Source organism: Mytilus californianus, unplaced genomic scaffold (genome assembly GCF_021869535.1).
Source record: "Mytilus californianus isolate M0D057914Y unplaced genomic scaffold, xbMytCali1.0.p SCAF_1, whole genome shotgun sequence".
Taxonomy (NCBI): Eukaryota; Metazoa; Mollusca; class Bivalvia; order Mytilida; family Mytilidae; genus Mytilus; species Mytilus californianus.
In genome coordinates, this window is record NW_026262581.1 from 110,060,150 (window position 1) to 110,087,880 (window position 27,731).

General features: G+C 32.0%; 1 protein-coding gene and 1 long non-coding RNA gene across 3 annotated transcripts; one reads left to right on the top strand and one right to left on the bottom strand.

The window, feature by feature from the left end:
- Nucleotides 1–1,524: 1,524 nt before the first annotated feature.
- On the bottom strand, nt 1,525–5,302 carry LOC127730613 (uncharacterized). Of its 2 annotated transcripts, none has more exons than XR_007995198.1 (5): nt 5,176–5,302; nt 4,619–4,746; nt 3,104–3,260; nt 2,348–2,484; nt 1,525–1,616 (listed from the first exon to the last, which is right to left on the bottom strand). It is a non-coding gene; the product is annotated as an uncharacterized LOC127730613 (long non-coding RNA). The 2 variants fall into 2 exon arrangements; XR_007995197.1 differs by having other exon boundaries at nt 1,525–1,620.
- A 7,071-nt stretch (nt 5,303–12,373) lies between these two features.
- On the top strand, nt 12,374–24,196 carry LOC127730540 (transcription elongation factor A N-terminal and central domain-containing protein 2-like). Its single transcript, XM_052238980.1, has 4 exons — nt 12,374–12,517; nt 16,346–16,487; nt 19,824–20,017; nt 23,538–24,196. The coding sequence occupies exons 1-4, from the start codon at nt 12,416–12,418 to the stop codon at nt 23,724–23,726; spliced, it is 627 nt and encodes a 208-aa protein (XP_052094940.1). The 5' UTR covers nt 12,374–12,415; the 3' UTR covers nt 23,727–24,196.
- Nucleotides 24,197–27,731: the final 3,535 nt, after the last annotated feature.

Here is a 27,731-nt window from a genome sequence, read left to right on the forward strand (position 1 = left end):
AGTTGGCTAGGATTGCCAGTTTTCCTGCTGCAGGCCATTGGTTTTCTCACCAATGAAAACTGGGCCCTACGATATAACCAAGAGTACTGAACAGTGGTATTATACACCAACAATCAATCCACCTTTGATGGTTTAACATCTACCATTTCTGAACAATTGGTTTGAAAACAACTATTTTCAACAAGGTAATTCCTAACAATGGAATTGAGTGAGGCAGGGAAATAAGGATGAACACACAACTGATTCAGTAATAAAAGGTATGATTTTGGGGCTAAATTGGTCTTTAATTGAATTTATTTCCACCATTCTAATATTTTCAATATCCAATATTGAATCTATGTAGTTTAATAAAAACAATGCAGTTTTGGTTGAATATATACTCTTCATGGTTTGATTTACCATGAAACGTTAGTAAACTATCCAAATTATGCAACTGTGCCAATATTTTGACTTTCACCTGTACATGCTAAGAAATAATATAGAGCCATCGCCCAAAAAGATAGATAAACAGTAAGTGTGTTTTGTGTTTGTCTCTTTGATGGCATATTCTTTTAAAGAATCTCACCTATGACATCACTTTAATGGTCAAATTATGTTATCAAGGCTTGGCCAATATTCATATTTTCTGAAGACTTTCTTTTGATGTTTAAAAAATGTTATTAGTTATGATATCATGCAACGTTAGTGGGTTCAATCCCTGGCTTGGTCAAACAAAAGACTTTATAAGAATATTGACTGCTGCTCCACTAAAAACATGACATTAAGAAAAACTGGTTGGCTATGAGTCAAAATAATGAGGAGAATCTTCCTGTTAACTACCAGGTTAAAAATCCAGCCTAGTGTGTCAGTTCAAAGCAGGGTTCATATTAATATTACATTTATGTGTTTTCAAACATAATGTACCTATTATGCATGTAATATTTGCCACATCACATTATACATCTATCTACCTCAATTAAAACATTCAGCAAGTGTCCCGCAACTTTAATGGGTTGAGGAGTATTATTATTAATAGCATGAAGGAATACATCTACCATCAAAGCCGGGACGTAAAGGTAGATTCAGTGTGTGCACTGAATAGTTTCATTCCTAAAGAGAACAGAACTCTTTGGAGTTTGTTTTGTTCTTTATTTAAGATGGCTTCAGTTTAGTGACTCATTTTTTTATTAGTGATTTCTTTGTAATTTAAATAAGAACAGTCAGTGCTGAGTAAGACGACGTCCCAACAATTGTTACATGATGCTTGTACAAGAGGCAACATGTTAAGAATACAACATAGATGAAAGACTGATGTGTTTGTAAGAAATTATTCCTGCTTACCGTATTTTCTAAGCCAGTAGGTTCAAAAGAGATTCATGTCTAAGTTTGCTATACTAACTAGTGGCAATGAAACATTATACACTTCACATATAAATCATTCACTCATTCCTGTCACTGCATAATTACTGTTAACTCTATGGAAAATTAAATCCTAGTTAGCTTTTTATTTTTATTGATATCTTATTACAAGTATTGCTATTATGACCGTAACCATTGACCATTCCTGATAAGTATTCATTGCTCCATTTTCTATGAGGGATTCCCAGAAACGGATAAATTCTTTTTGGGATGTAGATCTATCTGAAGAGAGACAAGAATTAGTTTGTTCTTCATGTTTTTGTTCAAGATTTTATAGGTGTATGAGTGTTTATATTCCTTGGTTGCCTTTAAAGAAGTATAGCTTAACTACTGTAGTAAGATACTTAATGGCTTTTCATATCCTCCAGTATTAACTTCTGCTGATTTTTAAATTATTATTTTAGACAGATTCAAGTACTTACTAAAATATTTTTCATATCTTCTATAAGGTTTAAAAATTAATGTTAGTTAGAACTAGGTATTTAAACTGAAAATCGGGCTTTTTTTCATTTTAATACTTGCACATTCTATAAAATTTGTTTTTATTTTTCTGACTAAACATGTTGTTAAGAAATATTGTATGGTACTATTGTTATTTGGTTAGCATCCCTTCATTTCAATTTCAAAGCCTTTGCTACTTAGACATAATAATCTAATTTTTGCATTCGTCTCATCTGTACTATGTGCAAGGATATTTAGCGGATTTGATCTTTTAATCATGGTCTTCTAAAACACATTGCTCACTGTAAACTTTACTTATAATGTACGCTATATTCACTTCCAAACTAACTTTACAGCTTGTCAAAAAACTGTTTTTGATTTTGTTCAGAATAAGCGAAGCCTATAACTATGATAGCAGTTGTATTGGGTTTGTTTAGTTTTGTGTTTTGTGTTTTTTGTTTTTGTTTGTTTTTGTTTGTTTTTGTCTTTTTAAACAAACAATTCATACCCGGTTCTTGGCATGTCATTATTGAGTTCATCTGTTCAAAAACCGTGTTCATCATATCCGTCACAACATCTACAGACGACTGTTCACAAGAGTCACTCACAGACTTCTCCATACACTGGTAAGAATCCAGAAGTATTCTGAAACAGTACCATCACAATATTACATTCTCGAATAACTATAAAAAATATTATAAATTCATATGACAAATAAATGTTACCACCATGTATTGTTGAATGTGAAAATATTAACAATTGGAAAATATTCCCTGTGGCCTGGAACGTCAATCTGACGAGGGGTGTAAAAATGAGTTTAAACGTAAGTTTAAGGAAATTACATTTTTTTAAATTGTTCTTCAAAATTGATTTAGATGAATTCGATGTGTTATTTGTTGTATCATAAGAATTTAATTATTGTAAATTACCCTCACTTTTCAGCTTACCCGACCCATTGACCAATGAACCATGAAAATGAGGTTAAGGTCAATTGAAACCTGCCATTTTTTTTCAACTACTTCGCCGGCGCCGCAATCTATATCTTTTTCTCAGATTTTGAATTACTCCTATTAAGCTACATAATCATGGAATCGCTATTGTTAATATATCTTTCAAAAAAGCAGGAAGTTGGCTCTTTGCAAATATTAGGTACTCTAAGAAAGGGGCAAAACTAGTGCAAGTTTAAAAGTGTCTGGTAAGGATTGTCTGTAGCAGTGTATAGTGTTAAATTTCTAAATATTCTTTATACTGTTAACAGTCTTACTTGCACCATTCTTGTTTAACTAGATCAGTGTAAGCATCATCTAACATAGATATATGTTCAAGTTGGCTCTTGACAGTTTCAACATGGTCCTTATAACAAGCATTTGATCTATTCTGTACCTCTGATTTTCTCCAACAATCATCGTGTAAAACCATATCTACAAAACAGACTTTTAAGAACTAAATTTTTTGTCTTACATTTTGAGTCATTTAATACACAGGGACTCGGTCAGCAGATTAAAAAATTCTATTTTCAGTATACGGATATGAATAGTAAACTGCCCTTTGCTAGAAAAAAAAGAAATATTGATGTCAACGTTAAATACGTTAATAATGTGATACAAAAAGACAGGAAATACGAACAAAAGAATGATTATTTTTTTTAATCTGTTTACCGAGTTTCTGTGATTTAAAATACAAACACCTAGGACGCGCGATATACAAATGAACGATAGCAAATGAGAGGTATGATTTTAATCAGACTGAGGCGTTTGGGGAATGGACTCCGCTTTCTCTATATTTTTTTTTTGTAATTTTGTTTAGTAAATATTCCCTGGGACTATTATACTAACTAAGTTAGTATAATAGTCCCAGATATTCCTTACCATTTTAACTTATTTAATGTGTTCTTGTTTTAATCTATACCATTTTACAATAACAGTAGTTAATATAATATGCCCTCTATTCTTATTTGCACATGTCTGAAACAAGTTAAAAACGATAATGTTGATATGTTTATTTAGTGGTTTTGGTCACTTGAGACTTGGATATATCGAGTGACTTTGCTGTGGTAATATCCGTGGCAGTTTGTTCCAGTCCTTGACTGTGTTTACAAAGAAAGACCAATTCCGACATCGTTTGTAGGTGGCTGTAGTAGTTGGTATCCGAAGTAGGTATGTATGATTGCCTGTACGACTAGAGCTTCTTATTGTTTTTTTGTAAGCATTTGTCCTTGTCTATAGCTAGAAGGTTATTTGTTATACTGTATAATACATAATAATTCGTGCTTCTTTACACCTTTATTGCTGTTTTTTTATACTAGGTCATTCATAATGTTGCTCAAACTGGATATATTTCTATGTCTGCTTGTAACGTATTGTGTGCCTCGTCTTTGTAATTTCGTTTTTATCTATTTTAATGGTTATCAATTTAGCATTGTAGTAGGGCCTTTTATATCTTACTACTAGTATACGGTATGGGTTGAATCATTATTGAATGCGATGGTGACCTGTATAATGTTAACATCTTCTTCCTTTTGGTATATAGATAGTTGTCTCATACTAGCAATAATGCCACATCCTTTTGGTATATGGATAGTTGTCCCATTAGCAATCATGCCACATCCTTTTAGTAGATGGATAGTTGTCCCATATTAGCAATAATGCCACATCCTTTTTTTCACATAAAAAGAATAAAAATATTTTGTCTGGTGTCCTCCGTGGCCGATTAACATGCAAAATATAATGTATCTATCATTATTTATTTTATTTATCTAACTTTCAGACTTATTGTATACCTGAAAAACCAGACGTGCATATAAAGTTGACTGTTTTCAGTGTCGTCGCAAAAGTAGATGCATACATCAAGTCATCTGAACATTTTGATAATTTCGGCGTGTAACAGTTCTTGAATTTTCCTCTGTATCTGCAAATTGAAGTGATATGCCAAGATTTCGATGTGCGTTGAGTTATATTGTTACATGTTAGTATGCAGTGTGAAATAGCTTTCTGAATATGTACTGTGGTTGAATGCACCTTGGCTGAAAGCATTTATAAGAGAAGCCCTAATTCAATATACATTGTTTCGTGGAGTGAGTTTAAATTAAAGAATCAGCTTGAGTGTTGTGGGCTGTGTCTCTAGTAATGGAATAGAGCAGCAAAGAATATTCTGAGGCAATTGACTGGTAAACGATATACAATACAACCGAAAAAATTGATTGCTTCTCAATTTCGTCGAGTTTTTAAAAAAAATATTTAATGTGGAATTATCCCAAATTATGAAATGACTCGCCATATATCTCTGACTCTCATAAATGGTCTGGTACTCACAGTTATCTGGTAAATGCGTACTTACGAACAAAGATTTTCAATCTGTCTCTTATGAGGTAAAACAGTAAATTCTTCCGATTCAGATACATTTTGTGACAGTTTCCAAGTACACAAATTAAGTCCAACAAAATCGCATCCGTTTACTGTACTCAAGACAACTGAAAAGAAAAATCGTCAATCAAAGTTCTGTGGTGTCCGGAACTCTTTCGTCAAAATACACCATGGTTGAATATTTACGAGACTGACAAGAAAGTACTGCGTTTGCTCTTAATCTACCGAATATCCAGAATATATAGAATATTGATATACTAGTATGTCGATTGTGTTGATTTTTTTCTTCAAATTCTGTAAACGTTTCCACGAGTGTGGAAATAAGGCGGCTTCCTTTAAAGGGACATAAGCTACGAGTTATCAAAAAAAGTAAAATTTGATTTTTTTTTTTCAATCTTTTATGAAAGTGAAAAAGTGAAATAATAATTCTCTTTTAGCAGCCAGTTTGGTTCAATTTTGTCTAAATAAGCTAAGAAATATCGCTGATGAATTATTCACCTGCAAGTGAATAATTCGACCTCATTGAATCCGTATTCATGTGACCTTTTATTTAACTCCATAGCTAGAGATGGTTTACGCATGAACTAGGCGTGTTCAGCTATTAGAAGGAAAAGAATGTCAACATCGAAAGTGAAAAAGGGTAAATCATTTGATTGACTGATTCGATCCACAAAAACTCATTCTTATACAGGTAAAAACGACGATCGACATATTTGTTTAACCTATAATATGAAATCAAACAGACCTAGAAAAATCCAATTGCACGTGTTCGCTGTCAATTGTTTATATCGGGTTATATGACCGTCGACAGTCTTCGGAGGTCACCTCGATGGTTAATTAGATGGCGCGTTTTTAGACGGCGATGTTCCTTTGGCTCCATCATACGCGGTGTTTATATATCCCAACTCGTTCGTTATCCCCGTGTGTGTAGTGATGTCATAGATTTTAACGAACGCAATCAATGCATCACTGGTAAATTATTAAGTCAGGGATTTCGCTACCATAAATTGCTTAAAACTTTTACTAAATTCTTTCATAGATGCAAAGATTTGATTAGTAAATTTGGCTGTACCTGTAGAAAACTTATTAAAAACGGTATTTCACATCCTAAATTTACGGTAATATTGTACTAAAAGCGTGGAAATCACTATGTGATTCGTGTAAGCTCATCGAACTTTTAAACAAACTTATTAGTAAAGGTTATCTTAGCAATGTTGTAATTAGATCTTTGAATATAGTTTACATTGGCACAAATATCGATTTTGTCATCAGCAAATTAAAACATAACTAAATTTGTATTCTTTTCAAACGTTTTTTTGGGATGTATAAGTACACATCCACGTTCATTTTCTATATAGAGATTACTCTATCTATATATCAAATTATACATATTTATTAACAGGTTAACTCCTAACTATCCTATTGCCTGTCGATACTATATATTTTGGCATTGCACAAGTCATGTCTTCTTTGACTGTCCATGACGTTAAAACACTAAATCCCTGGGGTGTGTTTTAGTTGATTTTAGTCTCTGATGCATGATTTTTTACTATTAATTGTTTTTGGCTTTTAACTAGCTTTCAGTAACTGCGAGTACTCTCAAATCGTACTTTCGTGTTAATTTGACCTGTTGATACAATTTGTAATGTATTTTTGTTATTTAATGTTTACTTATTCAGCGTTATATCTAGCTCACTATTTTTAATATATACCACCTTTGATAATCGTTTAGTATGACGATAAATTTCCACTATTGTTCTCGTACTAGGAACAACTAAATTATTTATTTTGTAAAAATTATTTCCGTACTCCATGTATACCTCACAACAAAATTATATTTTATTTACCTGTGTACATATTGTTTTACATCTAACCCCCTTGTTTTATTAATTTTGTATTTACATTGTGTCATAGATCAAATTTATTCGTTCAGTGTATGTTCACTTGTTTTTGTTAATATGTCTTTTGATTGAGTTAAGCCATTTCAATTGATATTTTTAAGTGTGTCTTTCTATGTTGTGATGTTACACTATTGTTTCAGGTAGCGTGAAGGTTGGCGCCTATTAAAACGTTTAAACCCGCTGCATTTGTTTCCACCTGTCCTAAGTCAGGAACCTGATGTTCAGTGGTTGTCGTTTGTTGATGTGGTTCATTAGTGTTTCTCGTTTCTCGTTTTTTACATAGATTAGACCGTTGGTTTTCCTGTTTGAATGGTTTTACACTAATAATTTTTGAGGCCCTTTATAGCTTGCTGTTCTGTGTGAGCCAAGGCTCCGTGTTGAAGGCCGTACTTTGACCTATAATGGTTTACTTTTATAAATTTTGACTTGGATGGAGAGTTGTCTCATTGGCACTCATACCACATCTTCTTATATCTATAGACTAAAATACACACGAAATACGGATACATATTATCGAGTCCATGCATTGTTAATTGTTCATTTAAGACTTTTTGTAAGTTGGATATACGTTTCAGTAGGTTATAAATCAAATATGAGAATTTGAGTGAAATCGGTGACCATGAATTTGACAACTAATGCCCCTTTAAATCTTACTTTGCCATGATTATGGAAAGTCGGAAGATTGTTTTTTTTATGAGGATCTTGCTTCACAATTCAGCCAAACATGCCGCACACCAAAATATTGATGTATTATTAAAAATGTATGGATATTGTTTTCGACTTTATGAACGTTTCTTCAGTATCTTGTACTATTTAGTCTATATAATATTTTTGTTCATAAAAGTTGAAAAATTATTATTATTATTATTAATTATTATTATTATTATTATTATTATTATTATTATTATTATTATTATTATTATTATTAACCATACTAAAAATGTACCTACATGCAGACGGATATATCCAACCAATGATTTTCCCGAGTGACTGCATTTTCACTGACAGAAAGATCGTTTGTTTTCTCACCTAATTCTTACACGATCTATTGAATTATTTACACACTAAGTGCAATTGAATGTTCCTGGTACAGTTTTTTTCTTCTTACATGAAAACAAACTTTATTTTCAACACAACGTTACATTTCCCGTCATTTTCATTTCTTGTTTTTATTGGTATCAATTTAGATGTTGTACATTAATGTATTGATATGTTTAGTCATGATTTGTTTTGGGAAAGTCCTATCTTGTAAGCATATAAACTCTTTAGATGGTTGAACTAGCATTTGCTAATACAACTAGTGGAAATTAGGAATTTCTGCCGGGTTGTCTATGCCAAGTAATGACTCTGGTGATTATTTTCCCCTTGTTAAATTTTCGATTGTTTGCATGCAGCTTTTTCGCTGGATTTACAAGTGTAATTTGAACATCTTATTTTACTTTAAGTTTGTGCATTTTACAGAAGTTTTTTCTGTGTCCTTTAACTTTTAATACGTTAATTAGGGAAAAAAGACCTTAAGTCCGTGTCACGCGTGCTTGGGATATCAAACTAACCGTACATTTGACTCTTCTTGAATGTTACTCCTTCATCATTATTATGGGATAGACAATCGGCTTCATTTTAAAGAGCTCGCGTATTGACTTATCTTTCTCCATGAACTTTCGTTTGACGGTTCTGCATGGTGTATATGCGTGTGATATCTGTCGTTGAGAAAACACTAACAATATTGTTTATTCAAGTTAAGCGGCTTTGTAATTTATGGGGTACTAACATCTTTAATTTCCCTCAAATAATCGGACTTCAGATTGTACAATAATTCCAAAAATCACAAAAAACAACAAAGATTATTATAATTACATGTTTACAGTGTATGATTGATATATATTATGTATTTTGTTATACAATGTACTTTTAGTTGTGCTTTTACTTATCATTACGATTGCGTTTGTGCTAAATAAGTACTGTCTATTGTTTATTGCCTACATGTTCCTGCTGAACAGAATAAGGTCTATATAAAATTACATATTTACAGATTTAATAAAAAAAAAATTGTTTATCCGTAAAGTCAAATGTTATTCCTCTCTCTTTACACGGCTATTAGAGACATATGTTTTTTGTAAAATTTTGCACTGACGGACATCCTTTACTAACACAAATAAAGTTGTATCAGAAAGACAAAACATCGCTTTACTTCTCGTAATGTTAGTTTCGGTTAAGAATATCCTTTTAACTTATTCGTTTATTTCTGATAAATACTCGAAATTGGCATTTACGAGCCGTATCAAAAGGCATTTAAACTTTGGTTAAATGTTTGAAATACTCCATAATTTTGTAAAAACCTCAAAGAACACAAAAAGAACTGTATTACTGAGAAATTTTGTAAAATAGGACGGATTTGAAAATAACCCTATTGTGAAATTAACTTTGGTGAATTCTATATGTAGCACCCAACATAATCACCCCTTCATCGATTTTATTCTTGTAGAATACATCTCCTTTATAGATAAAATTAGACATGTATAATATAATGAAAAAGCGTGTTCATTAATACGAATGATTGTTTTAGATACTAGTGAATAAAAAGGATATTCAGTGTAACATTATAATTTCAGATATCCAAGATATTGATAAAACATATTTTTTAAACGAATTCTGAAAAGTGACATCTGAAGTCTAATTTTCTAGAGTTTGAGATAAAATTTCGGGAATCCGCATAGCTTCTCATTCTACTATACACAAGTAAAACTATAATGGTGCAGTTTGCTTTGTCAAATTCATGATGATTATGGAGTTTTAACGGAAAAGAGAGTTCAATTTGTACGAAGACATTTTTCTGTCTAGTGCTGAGGTAAATCACCAATGCATGTCCCTATTTTCATACGATAAATTCTACATTTTCAGACCCTTGAACTACTAGTATGAAAACTGCATCCTTGCTAAACAGATCATTAAAACATTTGGATACATTTAATGTTATATTAGAGAGAACTGGAAGTGGTTCTAAGAAGTTCCAGTAGGAATTTCAGTTGAAGACATCCATTCTCTATATGAGCTCAGAAAATTGCACATTTAATATGCTTATTGTTAAGGTAGTGAAACTTGAACACATGTTTGAGCTTTCATTTGATACTCAGATTGCTAAAATGTTAAACATTATTCAAACGTTACATAAATAAAAGTAGGAACAATTTTGTATGAAATCGGCTGATGTTCTCAAGCCATGTATTGTAAAACAAAAAAATATCTAGAAATAAGGGAGCTCTATTCACCAAGCGCCTTGGAACCATGTATGAAATTCAGACTGTTACGGAAATCTGGTTTTGATAAAGCATCGTACCCGTCAAGGATTTCAAAAGTATAAAAAAAAACGTGCGTTGATGTACCTCTAGAATCACAGGTGCTTGGTGTATGATCGTGTATCATCAGACTATGGTCCATATGCGCCTACGTATTAGCAGGTAATGATTTACTGAATGTTACCCTCTCGTATTAACCAGAAACATATGTATTAACAGAGACATATATATGTAACGTCACAGTACCCAAATTGCAACCATTTAGCAAAAATAGCAGCGGTAATCTTACAAGTTTCCTTAGAGACTAAACAATTTGCATTTTTATGATTTGACATTATGCACGTCTTTCAGCATAGCTAATTATATTTAAATACGCACAAAACTTTCACAGTATATACCAACAGATGAAGTTTTCACTGGAAAAAGTAAAATCTACGGAAACGTCGCTATGCGACGTCCACAAAAAGTTAAATTTTAAAAATGAGCAATTAAAATATGTTACAGGCATCCATTTCTTAAACAAGAGACTGTCAGAGAGACAGCAAACCGGATTTTCCTGCAGAGGTCAACCCTGAACAGTTGGGCAATTTAAGAATGGACACAACATTTAAGCTTAAAACAGCTCTGAATTTGGATTGTGATTGAATATTTGATACAGCATAGGTTTGTGACACAAAATAAATGTGGTCAAAGAACTGAAAAAATTGAATTGGACATTTACCTATTATGGCCCTATATCCAAAATCTAAGTATATTGCTGGAATCAGCATATCAAAGAACCCCAAGAATTCAATTTTTGATGAAATACTGCTTAGTTAAACTATTTCTGTTCAAAGGGAAATAACTCAAACTTTATTTCCATGAACCAATAATGTAAATCTAAAATTAGATATGATGTAATTAGATATGATGTGATTAGATATGATGTTATATTTATTTTCAAATCATAATTAAATATTATAATTGCGTGATTACCAGATGGTGTGTTATCATGATAAAAGGCGAAAATCATTTAAAAACACTTAGTGTAATCAAATTTTATATATATAGTTAATAGCAGAGACATATATACACATGTGTATATATGTCTCTGTTAATAGTTACCAATATTTTTTCTTTCATTTGTAACAAACTTATATAGATCTGCAACTTATCTATCTGAGAAATGGATTAATTCATCACAAATTGAATTCTTGTGAAAAGGCTATAACTGAACAACGAGAAAAGCTAAAATCGTGAAAATTGAACTTGACCTTCATTTAGTCACAGGAAACAACATATCTAAATTTGTAAAAAAAATCATCAAAGCGTTTTCATGTAAATGAACGAACACTGTTTGGCAGCCGCCCGCCCGCCCGCCGTACATCACCAAATCAATAACTGATTTTTACTTATAATAATCCGTTTAAAATGCGTAGTAAGCATGGATTATTGTTATCTTGTTCTAAATATTTAGAGATTTAAAACAAAACATGATCAGTTATTCGATTTTTACGGATGTGAATTTAAGCATGGGTGCAATTTGGGTACTCTTCAAAGGATACATCTACAAAATAAACACAGAATTGAAATTTTTGTCTGAACCATAAATAAACGTAAGTGAAAAACTGTCAAAATAGGTGCAATTTGGGTACCCTCACGTTATAATATATGTCTCTGGTATTAACCAATAAAACCGACTAGACCAAAATTTACAAGTTAAACGATAATATTCACTATTGTCAGAATTTTGATTAAATTTTTTATGATAATAGTGTTTATGTTTGTGTGTGTGCTCTGAGACTACTATGTTATTGTAGTCTTAGGTGTACTTTTCCTGGTGATGTGGGTTGCAAGTGGATTAGTATAAACAGAGATATGATACAACTGTATTACATATATATATATGATATGTTTGGTATAAATGATAGAGAAAAATACGAATTAAGAACAATGCTTTATTTGGATTTGAGTCTGTGGTTTACTTTAGATATTTCCGGTTGGATAAAAAGAAAACAGGCAAAGTTAACGAAATAAAATGGATAAATATTTGATTAAGAAACCAAAAGACATTAAACAAGATTCAAGTAAAAAAGGCTACAGGAAGCAGATGAAACAGTCTACCATCGAATCTCTCCAGGTAAAACACATACTCCCCAAATTAGTAATTTTTAATGAACATTTTTAAGGTTCATGTGGACCCTTTGGCTAAAATGGCTGCGTTTACACATCAAAATTTACTCTGAGTACAGACAAACCTGTGCATCTGGAAAAGTTTTAAGGCATAGCATGCCCTATATTAATAAAATTCAAATGCATTGTATGTTTTAGAAAATTTAAAACTTAACTGGGTTTTGCAGGGTATCGGGTCCGTTCGCGCCCAATACACGTTCGCACCCTACACGTTCGCACCCCGCACGTTCGCCCCCTGGGTCCGTTCGCACCCTTTTTTTTTTATTCAAAAACCCGATGAATTATAAAATGTTTTTTAAGATGTTAATCTCAAAATAAAGAAAATATCGGCAATTTTTGAATTTTTTAAATGAAATATTGTTTTAAATTGATTTGATGATTAATTATTTATGATTACTGTTAATTATATATATGGTGTTTACACAGCTAAACTTGATGTAAATTCTGCATGTAGTTATATTAGCATGTATTTAACTTGGTATGAGTAAAAACAATTAAGATTCAAAATGTTATTGTTGTTGAGTTTACAGCGGTTTGGTATCTAAACATTTAAATAATATTCAACACAAAAAACCTTTTTTAGAAAGTCACTTTATTTTGAAACAATGAAAAAAAAAATACAGCAATACACTAACCAAAACACGATTAAAAAGATATTCAACACAAAAAACGTCACTTTATTTTGCATGTTTTGAAACAATGAAAAAAAACTTATTTATAGCAATACAATAACCAAAACACGATTAAAAAATTATTCAACACAAAAATCGTTTTGTAGAAAGTCACTTCATTTTAAAACAATGAACAAAAAAAATATTTATAGCAATACACTAACCAAAATACGATTGAAAAATTATTTAAGACAAAATCAATAAAAAGGGTGCGAACGTGTAGGGTGCGAACGGACCCGGGGTGCGAACGTGAAAGGGGGCGAACGTGAATGGGCGCGAACGGACCCGGATTCGTTTTGCAGTGCACTTTTTTTTCGTCCCTGCAGAAGACTGGGACTATTTTACTAACGGGACTGGAAACCGTCAGTGTAATAATACTCAACATCACGGTCGTTAGAACAAGACTTTACCTGCACACGATTTATCGATACGCCATATTGTTTTGACAGTGACAGCGTGCCTTGATCGTATAATCTTTGTAATTTGTTTTTATTGTTTATAGTTATTCGAAATGATAATCCTTAATGTAAACAGGATTACTATAATAATAAAAGATATCTCCATCTATGACAGTTGTTATTAATCACCAAATCCTGGCTTAAGTGTAAAAAATGACATCCAAAGGTTGAATTTTTTCAGGATGATAATAGGGTGGGGACGCTGTGAAAACAAGTATGATTCATAAAATTTCTGAAAACTGTTGATTGAAAAGAGATACGTGAGTTCCGTTTGTTGTAAAATCATATTTATAGGTTATAGGTTGGATTGGCCTATTTTTATTGTCACTTTTTAAAGTGAAAAGTGGAATTTAAATCTCCTTCTCATTACAAATGGAAACCACATGCAGGGCTCAAATAAATTATACTGTTCCTATAAAATTGCTTACTCCTTTTTATATGTGCAAAATTTGTATTAAAATCAGGGTGTTTTTTGCTTAGTAATGGTCTTCAGGTGGCATAAGCATATGACTTCATGAAAGTATGTACAATAGTTTCCACAATCAGAACTACAAAAGTAGGCCCTTTCACGGTCAAGTAAAGTGCCGGCATTTCGACTATTTGTTTTATTTTCAACACTAATATATTGACTACTTATTATTAATTTTTCGTAAACAATAAGAAAAGTATTTATCTTTAAAAACTTCTTCGACGATTAAGTTGAAATAAAGAAGAACTTGTCCCAGTTTTAATCGGCATTAGTTTATCCCCGTGTGAAAACATTTATTTCAAGTCAATGTATTTAATTTGTTAAAATAGTTTTATTATTCATATATTTTAGTTTTTTACATTTATTTTTTTTTTTTTTTAATTTCAAATCCACCAATTTAACGGTATTCTATATGCTGAATTGTTCGCCGAAATCTATTGTTTACATGCACCAAAGGCTAATTAACCACGTGGAACGATAAGCTGTCAATCAATACAAAAAATCAATAATCTGCTATCAGGGCAATGAAATCTCAACAGATCGATCAGTTTCCAGTCCCGTTAGTATAATAGTCCCAGCAGAAGATGATGAAATTAACAAACAGTTGAGTTTCACTTGATATGGTCCACTCAGGTACACAGTTTAAATCACCAGTTATTACCAGGTACATGTATCTATTGTCCATGTCAAACAATACAGTTCACTTCAATTATTACCCATGGGGAAGTTCTCAAACCTCTTTCCCAACTTAGTTTATTTTGGCACCTTCTGGAGGAATGAAAAAAGAGCACTGTAAAATCCTGTTAAGTTTTTAATTTTCTAAAACCTAAAATATATTTGAATTTTATTTATCTAGAGCATGCTATGCCTTAAAACTTTTCCAGATACACATGTTTTTCTGTACTCAAGAGTAAATTTTGAGGTGAAAATGCAGCCATTTTAGCCAAAGGGTCCACATGAACCTTAAAATATACTTGAAATGGCAGCAATTTTTTTCTAAAATATCTTGATGAATATAGCCCTAATCTGATTTACTGAGAAGTTACATGGTGATGAAAACTTCGCAAAATCAACAATTTTTAAGGCTCCTAACTTTTTATTTAAGACTCAAATCAAAATATTGTTTTTTGAAGAAATTGTTCTGTTTTTTTTTATAAATTTTGTTCCCAACCTGTCAGACATATCAGAGGGCAGCCAAATCAGAAAAAAAACTCAGGACACAGAATCCTAAAAGGGATTATGAGTCTCACTGTCAGATGCATAAATGTAAAATGGGATGTCTCTGTTCCTCTGGGGTCCACTTCAATCTTTTTGTGGGAGGGATGAGCAGCTGAGACATCCAGTATCCAACCTTTTTCTTATACTTTGAATATTAAATAATCTGTCCATATATTGTTTGACAAAAAGATGCACACAACTTCCCTAGGTTAGAGGAGGGATTTAACCATACATTATCAAGCTCAAAATAGTTAACTATTTCAGGGGCTTATCCCTACCATTCTTTACATTATGATAGTACATGTAAGTGGCCCCAAGCTCTGTTCTCGTCAAGCAGGAATTAAAAATTGAATATATTTGTACTACTCATAAAATTTAATGTGCTTTTTATTGTTCTGAAATTTTGTTTTTTATTATGCCAGTGAGGTCCCTTGATTTTGTATGAGACTACATGTAGCTGTGAAACATGAGCTCTTTGGCTGTGCCGATTTTTGGTTTTCAAACATCACATACAAATGTACACTGTACATGTAGAAATATACATGTACATTGTAATGACCAAACAAACAAGTTAGAAAAATTATACAAATTCATTCTTAGAATATTACCTGCATGTACAAATGATGTATGTAGACTCCATTCATGTCTCAGTCTGACTAGAAATTTGAATTTGAATATATATACAAACATATACTTGATGTTTATGGCCTTTTTAAGCTGATATCTGGTTTACCATTTAACCATTCATCTGTTAGTTTAATTTGGTTTATTTTTGCTATAAAAACTAAAGTGCCATCAGTGTTGACTAAATGTTGATAAGAAATATCATCTCTGATATTATTATCTATATTAGGATATTTTAGGCTGATATTAAAGATATATGTTGTGAAAAACTATTTACATGTACCCTGTAGTACAATATTATTTTTTTATATTTATTTATTTTAATATTTTTGTAGGGTGTTGTTGTGGTTGAAGAAATAAGAAGGCTTAAATCCAAATTGGAGTTAGAAAGTACTTCAAAAGAAGAAATGGTTGACAGCCTGAACAAACTGGGACAAAAGATTCCTCCTAGACATGTTATGTTAGATACAAAAATAGGTATCAACTTTATATCATTGAAGTTAAGATAATCAAACAGAGATATGTTTTCAGAATAATGGAAGGTGTGTGATTCCTTTCTGTGATGTCTGTAGTTTCCATTAGATAAGTTCTAAGATCTCTGTTGGTATAGAAATGCTTTTATTCATTTGTTCAGGGCTGTGCAAAAAGGAGACCCTCGACAGATCAGAAATGTTTCCCTTGTACATTAGAGATGAAAGAAATATTTTGTACATCTTTTCACAAAACACTTAACACAAAATAATTTTGTGTGTACCAAACTTCTAGAATATGAGCATGTGCTCAAGATTAATGCCTTATTTCGACAACATTAGTACACTTTATAACTGAAACCGCTTTGGTGGTCTAGTGGAAGCATGTTTGCCATGAGTTGGAGAAGTAGTGGGTTTCCAACCTAGTCCAGTCAAATCAACCACTTTAAAATTAGCATTTGTAAAATAGATTGCATGAAAATGAACCTGAAGTTTCAACTTAAAGAAACAAGGCCAGGTAGAAAGATACTGTGATCATGGTGATAGTGCTTTTATCGTGGGGTACCAATTTTCGTGGTTTTCGTGGATGTCTTTATCCACAAACTTAAGTGTCCAACGAAATATAACAACTGTTGTCCAAATCAAAACATGGAAAGATCCTCATGTATGTTTGACTACATGGATACAGGGATATAATCTAGAGATTACATCAAATATCAGCAAAAGCTTTATGGACTATAAATACAACTTCTGACAGGATTTTACCCATTTTATCTTTTAAAAACCTAAAGTGTTTGACTTTTAACCTATTAATTCTCATAAAAATTTAATTTTGATCGATGAAATTCAGACTTCTGGTGATGGTGTGCTATGTTGCAGTGTTCATTTTATCTCCTCATAATTCTCATATGAAAAAAAATCATATTGGGCTTGCTTTTTGATTTAATAAGAATTAATTTTACAATTCAAAGTACATTTGTAGCATTTATTTATGTAACCATTTTCTTAAAAAGGGCATTAGCTGTCAAATTCATATTCACTGATTTGACTCAAATTCTCATATTTGATTTATAACATACTAAAATGTATATCCAAATTATAAATAGTCAAAATAAACAATTAACAATGTATGGACTCGATAAAACATGTATGTATCAAAATTTCGAGTGTATTTTAGTCTTGACGCTATCTAATTAACCATCTAAATGACATTCGAAGACTGCCAGCGGTAATATAACCCAATATAAACATAGATATAGATTTAAATAGAGAGCGAACACATGCAATCATATTTTTCTAGGTCTCTTTAATTTCATAGCATTGGTTGAAAAATATGTTAATCATCGTTTTTACATGTATAAGAACGATTTTTATGTGGATCAAATCAGTCAACCAAATGGTTCACCCTTGTTTTTACTTTCAATGATGACATTTTTTTCCTTTGAATAGCTGAACACGCCAAGCTCATGCGTAACCCATCTCTAGCAAAGGGGTTAAATTGAAGCTCACATGAATACTGATTCTATGAGATTAAATTATTCACTTGCAAGTCAGTAATACATTGTACATTACTGACTTGCAAGTGAATAATTTAATCTCATAGAATCACTTGCAAGTCAGTAATACATTGTACATTAGCAATTTCTGAAAGCAATTATTTCATTAAAAATTTTATGAATGTTGTCAGTAAATTAATGAAAGATGAACTAGTAAGTGAAAATGAACACCTTATTTTGCAATGTCCCACAAATCATAATGCAACACTTAATAATTATTTTCAAGAATTTTCGTTTCTGATTGCTTCAAATTATTCACTTGATTTTTTTTCAGAAAACAAAATTCCACAAATTTAAGAACCCTTAAACATGTAACTTTTGCTCAAACCACGAAAAATTGATACCCACGAATAAAAGTACTTTCACAGTAACCTAAAATTTACCTGAGCAGACAGGTACCAGTAATAAACAATGAAACACAACAAGGGAGGGAATATCAGGGTAATACTGCAATAAAGTGGCACACATTGATTGAGGATCGTTTTAACCCAAGTTTGATGAACTAACATATTTGCTCAATTATCTTTATCTGTGCAAAACAAAACAGATTTTTTATTGAGAATGTCGAAAAGCACAAGACGACATAGGGTACCTTTAGTGAAAACTAGGGTGATCAAATCTCTGCTCTGATGCATTTTAAAAGCTAAATTTGGAATCCTAGCCTCCTAGGGCTATGAATTAATTGTTCAAATATACAAATTAATGTAAGCATTGGTTTTTGTCGAGCCTTCGACTTTTGTCGAAAAAGCGAGACATAGCAATCCTACATTCCGTCGGCGTCGGCATTGTCGTCGTCGGCGGCGTCCACAAATATTCACTCTGTGGTTAAAGTTTTTGAAATTTTAATAACTTTCTTAAACTATCCTGGATTTCTACCAAACTTGGACAGAAGCTTGTTTATGATCATAAGATAGTATCCAGAAGTAAATTTTGTAAAAAAAAAATTCCATTTTTTCCGTATTTTACTTATAAATGGACTTAGTTTTTCTGCCAGGAAACATTACATTCACTCTGTGGTTAAAGTTTTTGAAATTTTAATAACTTTCTTAAACTATCCTGGATTTCTACCAAACTTGGAAAGAACCTTGTTTATGATCATAAGATAGTATCCAGAGGTAAATTTTGTAAAAAAAAAATTCCATTTTTTCCGTATTTTACTTATAAATGGACTTAGTTTTTCTGCCAGTTAACATTACATTCACTCTGTGGTTAAAGTTTTTAAAATTTTAACAACTTTCTTAAACTATCCTGGATTTGTACCAAACTTGGACAGAAGCTTGTTTATGATTAAAAGCTAGTATCTAGAAGGAAATTTTGTTAAAATTTTGTTCCATTTTTTCTGTGTTTTACTTATAAATGGACTTAGTTTTTTTTCCAGTTAACATTACATACAGTCTGCAGTTTAAGTTTCTAAAACATTTATTAGATTCATAAACTATCCTGGATTTTTACCAAACTTGGACAGAAGCTACTTACAATCAAAAGATAGTATAGAGAGGAATATTTTTATTAATTTTTTTCCTCATTTTTGTTGAGCCTGTGATTAACAGCAAAAGTAGGCGAGACACTGGGTTCCGCGGAACCCTTACGAATTTTTAAAGGTCAATAATTATCCATATTCTTATTCTACCATTTCAATTTTTCACCACCTGTTCAAAAGTTTTAGACTGAAAATAATGGGGACAAAAACATTTCATTTGAACTTATTTGTTTTTAAACATTACATGCAAGATAACTTTTTGAGAGTTGTGCAACATTTTTTCCTGTATTTGATTTTCATGTTGTAGGCAAACTGGTCAATAAGTTAAGAAAACATGAAGATAGTGACATTAGAAAAGCAGCTAGACGTGTCTATGTTAAATGGAAGGAACATTTTGTCAGTCATGCTGAAAGACCAGTTATTGAAGTCATGTGTGATACTAAAACAGAAAAAATGAGAACATCTGGCAAGAAACTATTGGCTGGATCATTAGATCTAGAGGTAAAATCATTATAACAGTTTATATAGTTCCTAGTATGAAAAGTATGGATGATACAAAGTATAGAAACAACATAATTTTGGTTGGTTTAATGTATTTGTATATGTAAATATGCCTACAACTGAGTGTAATGTTAACAAATTTAATAAAAGAAAATGTGGGATAAACATCAATGAGACAGCAACCCAATAAAACAGAAAAAAACAATATACATGTACTAAAATATTGATTAGAACACTGATATTAAATGTGGAAATGTGCTCAGTATACACAAGGTAATTATTTTAAAAAATATTGCTGTATATTCATGATCACTACAAGCAAGATATTTTATTGAAGAATGGTATTACAGTGTGAAATACCAGCTTCATGATTTAGATGGAAACTATACTGTTGATATACAAGAGTCTCATGAAATAAAACCTTCAGAAAATCTTTAAGAAAAACAAGCATTTGATATAATTTTAACATGAAAACACATTAATTTGATTGATAGCAGTTTATCATCTTGTCAGATGATAGGGATTATGTTGACGGAGACCAAAGATATAAATATGTTGATATATATTGATACAATACAACAGTATTGTGTAACCAACATATCAATTCATTACTGTAGAAATATGGTACATATCATAGCTTGGCATCCAAAATGTTGTATATGACTTTTTATGCCCCCGCCATAGCGAGGGAGCATTAAGTTTTACCCTTACGTCCGTACGTCCCGAAATTGGTTTCCGTTCTCTAACTTTAGTTTGCCTCAACCAAGGGTTATGAATCTTATACACAATGCTTATTACCACAAAACACAGATCAAGTTTGAATTTTGGTGGCGTCACTTTTAACGTTCTAGAGTTATGCCCCTTTACAAATGGAATAAAATGCTCCGCAGGGCGCAGCTTGATACGACCGCAGAGTTTAAACCCTGAACAGTTGGGGCAAGTATGGACACAACATTCAAGCTTGATACAGCTTTGCATTTGGATTGTGATTAAATATTTGACACAGCATAGGTTTCTGACACAGAATGAATGTGGTCTAAGACTAAGAACTTAAAAATTTTAAATTGGACTTTCACCTATTATGGTCCAATATCCAAAATTTAAATACATGGTTAGATTCAGCATATCAAAGAACCCCAAGAATTCAATTTTTGATGAAATCAAATAAAGTTTAATTTTGGACCCTTTCGACCTCAATGTGGACAAAGTTGATAACTGGGCCCAAAAATCAAAAATCTAAATACATGGTTAGATTCAGCATATCAAAGAACCCCATATATTCAATTTTTGTTGAAATCAAACAAAGTTTAATTTTGGACCCCGATTTGGACCAACTTGAAAACTGGGCCCATAATCAAAAATCTAAACACATGTTTAGATTCAGCATATCAAAGAACCCTAAGAATTCAATTTTTGTTAATATCAAATTAAGTTTAATTTTGGACCCTTTGGACCTTAATGTAGACCAATTTGAAAACGGAACCAAAAATTAAGAATCTAAATACACGGTTAGATTCGGCATATCAAAGAACCCCAATAATTCAATTTTTGATGAAATCAAACAAAGTTTAATTTTGGACCCTTTGGACCTCAATGTGGACCAATTTAAAAACTTGGCCCAAAATCCAAAAACTAAATACACGGTTAGATTCAGCATATTAAAGAACCCCAAGAATTCAAGAATAAAACCCCATTGAAATTGGTCAAGAAATAGGCAATTTATACGAAGTATCTTCATTTGCACAATACTGTGCAATTAAATATTTCTTGCTATTGCGCAATACTGTACAATTGACAATTTCTTGCTATTGCGCAATATTGTGCTATTGGATATTTCTTGCTATTGCACAATACTGTGCAATTGAAGATTTCTTGCTATTGCGCAATACTGTGCAATTAAAGATTTCTTGCTATTGTGCAATACTGTGCAATTGAAAATTTCTTGCTGTTGCACAATACTTATTATATAATAATTTACACATCCTGTTTGGTGTGTATCTCCTACCATATCATTATTATTTGCTTTTAAATATAAGTCAGAAATAACCAACTTAAAAATTTTTTGAACCCCCTTATGATTCATCACACCCAAACTCAATCCCAGCCTTCCCTTTGTGGTATGGTACCTTGCAGTACAATTTCAGAGAGATCCATACACTTGAACACAAGTAATTGTCTGGAAACTAGAAAAATTTGTTTTTTGGTCCCTTTTTGGCCTCAAATTCCTAAACGTTTACGGCAATTACCCCCAAACTCAAACCCAGCTTTCCCTTTGTGATATGGAACCTTGTAGTACAATTTCAGAAAGATCCATACACTTACACACAAGTTATTGTCCTGAAACTAGAAAAATGCTTGTTTTTTGCCCCTTTTTTGCCCCTAATTCCTAAAATATTGAGGCAATTACCCCCATCATCAATCCCAGCCTTCCCTTTGTGGTATGGTACCTTGCAGTACAATTTCAGAGAGATCCATACACTTGAACACAAGTTATTGTCTGGAAACTAGAAAAATGCTTATTTTTGGTCCCTTTTTGGCCCCCAATTCCTAAACGTTTTGGCAATTACCCCCAAACTCAATTCCAGCTTTCCCTTTGTGATATGGAACCTTGTAGTACAATATCAGGAAGATCCATACACTTACACACAAGTTATTGTCATGAAACTAGAAAAATGCTTTTTTTGGACCCTAATTCCTAAAATTTTGAGGCATTTACCCCCAAAATCAATCCCAGCATTCCTTTTGTGATATGGAACCTTGTGGTACAATGTCAGAGAGATCCATACACTAACACACAAGTTATGTCTGGAAGTTACAAAAATGCTTATTTATGGCCCCTTTTTGGCCCCTAATTCCTTTACTGTTGGTACCATAACCCCCAAAATCAATCCCAACCTTCCTTTTGTGGTATTGAACCTTGTGGTAAAATTTCATAGAGATCCATTCACTTAAACTAAAGTTAGAGTGCGAAAACCAATGTGTCTTCGGACGACGCCGGGCGACAACGACGACGCCAACGTCATACCAATATACGACCACAAAAATTTTTTTGAGGTCATATAAAAATTGTTTTATTTTTCTTTCCGTTCTCTAACTTTAGTTTGCCTCAACCAAATGTTATGAAACTTACACACAATGCTTATTACCACAAAACTCAGATCAAGTACAAATTTGGGTAGCATCGCTTTTACCGTTCTTAAGTTATGTCCCTTTATAATGTTATATGCAAAGGGGGGGGGGGGGGGGGGGGTGGGCAAATCTGTGTCCCATGGACACATTCCCCATTTGTTATTTCTAAAACTACTTTTTTACACAAACGTGCTTGGCGGGAAGAAATCTCTAATATTCCAAAATATCATGCATTAAGACCAATCAAAACTTTCGAATAAAAATTGTGACAAAATAGCCAATCTCAATTGTTTGTAAAGTTTGCTTCCAAAATGTTGTATGTAAACTTGAAAATTGTTGTATAGTTTTTGTGTTATGCAGAAATTTTTGTGATAAATGATCTATTTTGTAGGAGAGTCACACTCTACCTGATGCCATAGAGAGAGAAGCATTTTACCACCATAAAAGATTAATCAATTATGATTATCGTAGAACTATGAGAACTCTTGTATTTACACTGAAAAATAATGAGGACATTCGACAGAAAGTCATAACTGGAGAACTTAAAGTACCAGAATTTGTATTAACATACAAAAAATGATAATAAGTATTGAGATTATCAAAATCTGTGATAAAATATACCTATACATGTTGTACAAATGTAGTTAAGGAGAGAAGAATATTGTCTGTATGGGTCTTATGGCAATCCCTGATCACATTAAAATGAGCCAAGCAAAGTGAAAAAATTTCAACAATTAGGCAGATGTGTTTCTCGATAAAGCAGACAGAATATTCTTCAAAGAGGAAGACAAAATAAAGTTATATGAACTGCTAACTCATTTCCAATTTCAAAGTCAATATAAATGAACTTATTGGGATTTAATGCATTTGCATGAATTTTAAAAAAAAAATGTAATTCTATAGACTTACACTGGTTTCACATGAACATTATTTTGAAAACCAGTAATAATTTAAATTGTTTTATGTATCTGTAATTATTTTTGATTATTTTTTTTATGTTTTTACTCTTTCATGTTGTCTGAATAAACTGGCATTTATGCATAATATTAACCCAGTCTTTGAACATGAACGTAGAAATTGTAAAAGTAAAATGGGTCTAGTTTTTGGAATATTTGCAACAACAGTTGCTTGAGGGGAGAAGACAATATGGTGTACTATGTCAAGAGGACATATGCGGTTTCATGGTTTCAGCAGGGGGTTGTAATGCATGACAAGGAGGAAGTAAGATAGGAGCCATTATCTTGCCACTAGAATGAGAAAAATAGTACAATTTGTTAGTCAGTTGTGATGTCGCTTTGAATTTCATCTTACTCGACATTATCATACATATTATCAAGCTTGAAATAGTGACCTATTCAAGTGGCTCATTACATACAAATGTCTCTTCTAATTAGTTGATAGTAATTGAATACCGGTATATGCAGTCTATTACATAAAGGATATTTATCCAGAAAATTTAACATTAATCAATACACAATGAAAAGGTTGATTAATTGATGCTTGTTGAAAGGTGGAAATTTGGACTGCCACTGAAAATGAAGAGATCATGGATATAGAACAGAAATTAAGCCATTGAACAGGCTAACAAAGGACCACTCATAGAGTTGTTGCAAGGGTTCTTATACATGCAGAGGTAATGGCACTCTCTACACAAAATATAATATTTAACATTTATATTCCAACCCCACATGGCTGCACAGCCAAACAGAGGCCCAACTTTAGCAAGGGTTTTAATGCCATACTGAGAGAAGTCAGTGTCCTTATTTCTATACCCCAGTCAACCCATGGGGTCTTCAGTAAAAATGAGGTCCGAGTCAGGTGATCCCTTTCAAACCATTATGTACAGCTTGTTTTTAAAAACATCGTAACTGAAAAAGTTACCTCAGCAAGAAAACTGAACAGTGACTCTTATCAAATTTGGTATTGATGGCAGATCTTGTATACATATACATGAATACCTTGCAATGATATATCCTATTACTAATAAAAGAACAGATTTCCAATGTCCCCAGCATTGCACATATTTTATCTATCCAAATTACAAGGACAATAACTAAAAAAAGCACTTTTTTTTCTTCTTTAAAACTTCTTTTTATTAATATCTTAAGAGAAATAAAGGCTTCAGAGCAAATGCAATGGGATTTCCATTATATTTTATATTTCCAAGGGGCAAAACCTCGTTAAAAATATTTGATCAGAATTTATTTTCGAAAGTGTCAAAGACATTGCTGATATAAACCTATGATATAAGTTTCATAAAATTCTAGCAAGAATTGAACACATCAGAGCGATAACATTGCAATTTTCCATATAATCAATATTTTTAAGGGCATAACTCTTTTTAAAAAAATTGCTTCGCTGAGCGCAGCTGGATACGACCGCAGATGTCCAACCCTGAAAAGTTGGGGCCTAATGGACACAATATTCACGCTTGATACAGGTCTGAATTTGGATTGTAACTAAATTTTTGACACATCATAGGTTTCTGACACAGAATAACTGTAGTCAAAGAACTTCAAATTGGTTATATGATTTGAATTTATGTTCAATTTTTTGCTTTTGTGCAATACACTGCTGTTGCGAATTGACCCCCCCCCCCCCCCAAAAAAAAAATTTTATCCCAGTTTTTTGCTTTTGTGCAATACACTATGCTGTTGAATATTACCCCCCCAAAAAAACATTTGAAGAAATTTTCTTTTAATTTTTGAAATCTGAAATGAGAATAAAATGCTTCGCTGGGGCGCAGCTTAATACGACCGCAGAGGTCGAACCCTGAACAGTTGGGGCAAGTATGGACACAACATTCAAGCTTGATACAGCTCTGAATTTGGATTGTTATTAAATATTTGACACAGCATAGGTTTCTGACACAGAAAGAATGTGGTCTAAGAACTTGAATTTTTTTTAATTTACCTATTATGGTCCAATGTCCAAAATCAAAATACATGGTTAGATTCAGCATATCAAAGAACCCCATATATTCAATTTTTGTTAAAATCAAACAAAGTTTAATTTTGGACCCCAACTTGGACAAACTTGAAAACTGGGCCCATAATCAAAAATCTAAACACATGTTTAGATTCAGCATATCAAAGAACCTTAAGAATTCAATTTTTGCTAAAATCAAACTAAGTTTAATTTTGGACCCTTTGGACCTTAATGAAGACCAATTTAAAAAACGGGACTTAAAATTAAAAATCTAAATACACGGTTAGATTTGGAATATCAAAGAACCCCAATAATTCAATTTTTAATGAAATCAAACAAAGTTTAATTTTGGACCCTTTTGACCTCAATATGAACCAATTTGATAGCAGGGCCCACAAATAAAAAATCTAAATTCATGGTTAGATTCAGCATATCAAAGAACCCCATATATTCAATTTTTGTTGAAATCAAAAAAAGTTTAATTTTGGACCCCAACTTGTACCAACTTGAAAACTGGGCCCATAATCAAAAATCTAAACACATGTTTAGATTCAGCATATCAAAGAACCCCAAGAATTCAATTTTTGTTAAAATCAAACTAAGTTTACTTTTGGACCCTTTGGACCTCAATGAAGACCAATTTAAAAAACGGGACCCAAATTAAAAATCTAAAAACACAGTTAGATTTGGCATAGTAAAGAACCGCAATAACTCAATTTCTGATGAAATGAAACAAAGTTTAATTTTGGACCCTTTTGACCTCAATATGAACCAATTTGATAGCGGGGCCTACAAATAAAAAATCTAAATACATGGTTAGATTCAGCATATCAATGAACCTCATATATTCAATTTTTGTTGAAATCAAACAAAGTTTAATTTTGGACCCCAATTTTGACCAACTTGAAAACTGGGCCCATAATAAAAAATCTAAATACATGTTAAGATTCAGCATATCAAAGAACCCCATATATTCAATTTTTGTTGAAATCAAACAAAGTTTAAATACTGGACCCTATCTTGGACCAACTTGAAAACTGGGCCCCTAATCAAAAATCTAAACACATGTTTAGATTCAGCATATCAAAGAACCCCAAGAATTCAATTTTTGCTAAAATCAAACTAAGTTTAATTTTGGACCCTTTGGACCTTAATGTAGACCAATTTAAAAAACAGGACCCAAAATTAAAAATCTTAATACACGGTTAGATTTGGAATATCAAAGAACCCCAATAATTCAATTTCAGATGAAATCAAACAAAGTTTAATTTTGGACCCTTTTGACTTCAATATGAACCAATTTGATAACGGGGTCCACAAATAAAAAATCTAAATACATGGTTAGATTCAGCATATCAAAGAACCCCATATATTCAATTTTTGTTGAAATCAAACAAAGTTTAATTTTGGACCCCAATTTGGACCAACTTGAAAACTGGGCCAAAAATCTAAATACATGTTTAGATTCAGCATATCAAAGAACCTCATATATTCAATTTTTGCTAAAATCAAACAAAGTTTAATTTTGGACCCTTTGGACCTTCATATGGATTTTTTTGTAAAAAAAAAAGATGCAACATTTGCAGATATTTTTACTGGTCTTCCTTTATAAATATGCATTTCTTTAAACATAATTTAAAAGCAGTGTAAGGGAAGT

Excerpts from the sequence above, each read along its gene's own strand:
- LOC127730540 (XM_052238980.1), top strand. The coding sequence starts at position 12,416 with ATGGATAAATATTTGATTAAGAAACCAAAAGACATTAAACAAGATTCA. Across the intron at positions 12,518-16,345 it reads CTACCATCGAATCTCTCCAG|GGTGTTGTTGTGGTTGAAGA; the intron begins GTAAAACACATA and ends ATATTTTTGTAG. Across the intron at positions 20,018-23,537 it reads CTGGATCATTAGATCTAGAG|GAGAGTCACACTCTACCTGA; the intron begins GTAAAATCATTA and ends TCTATTTTGTAG.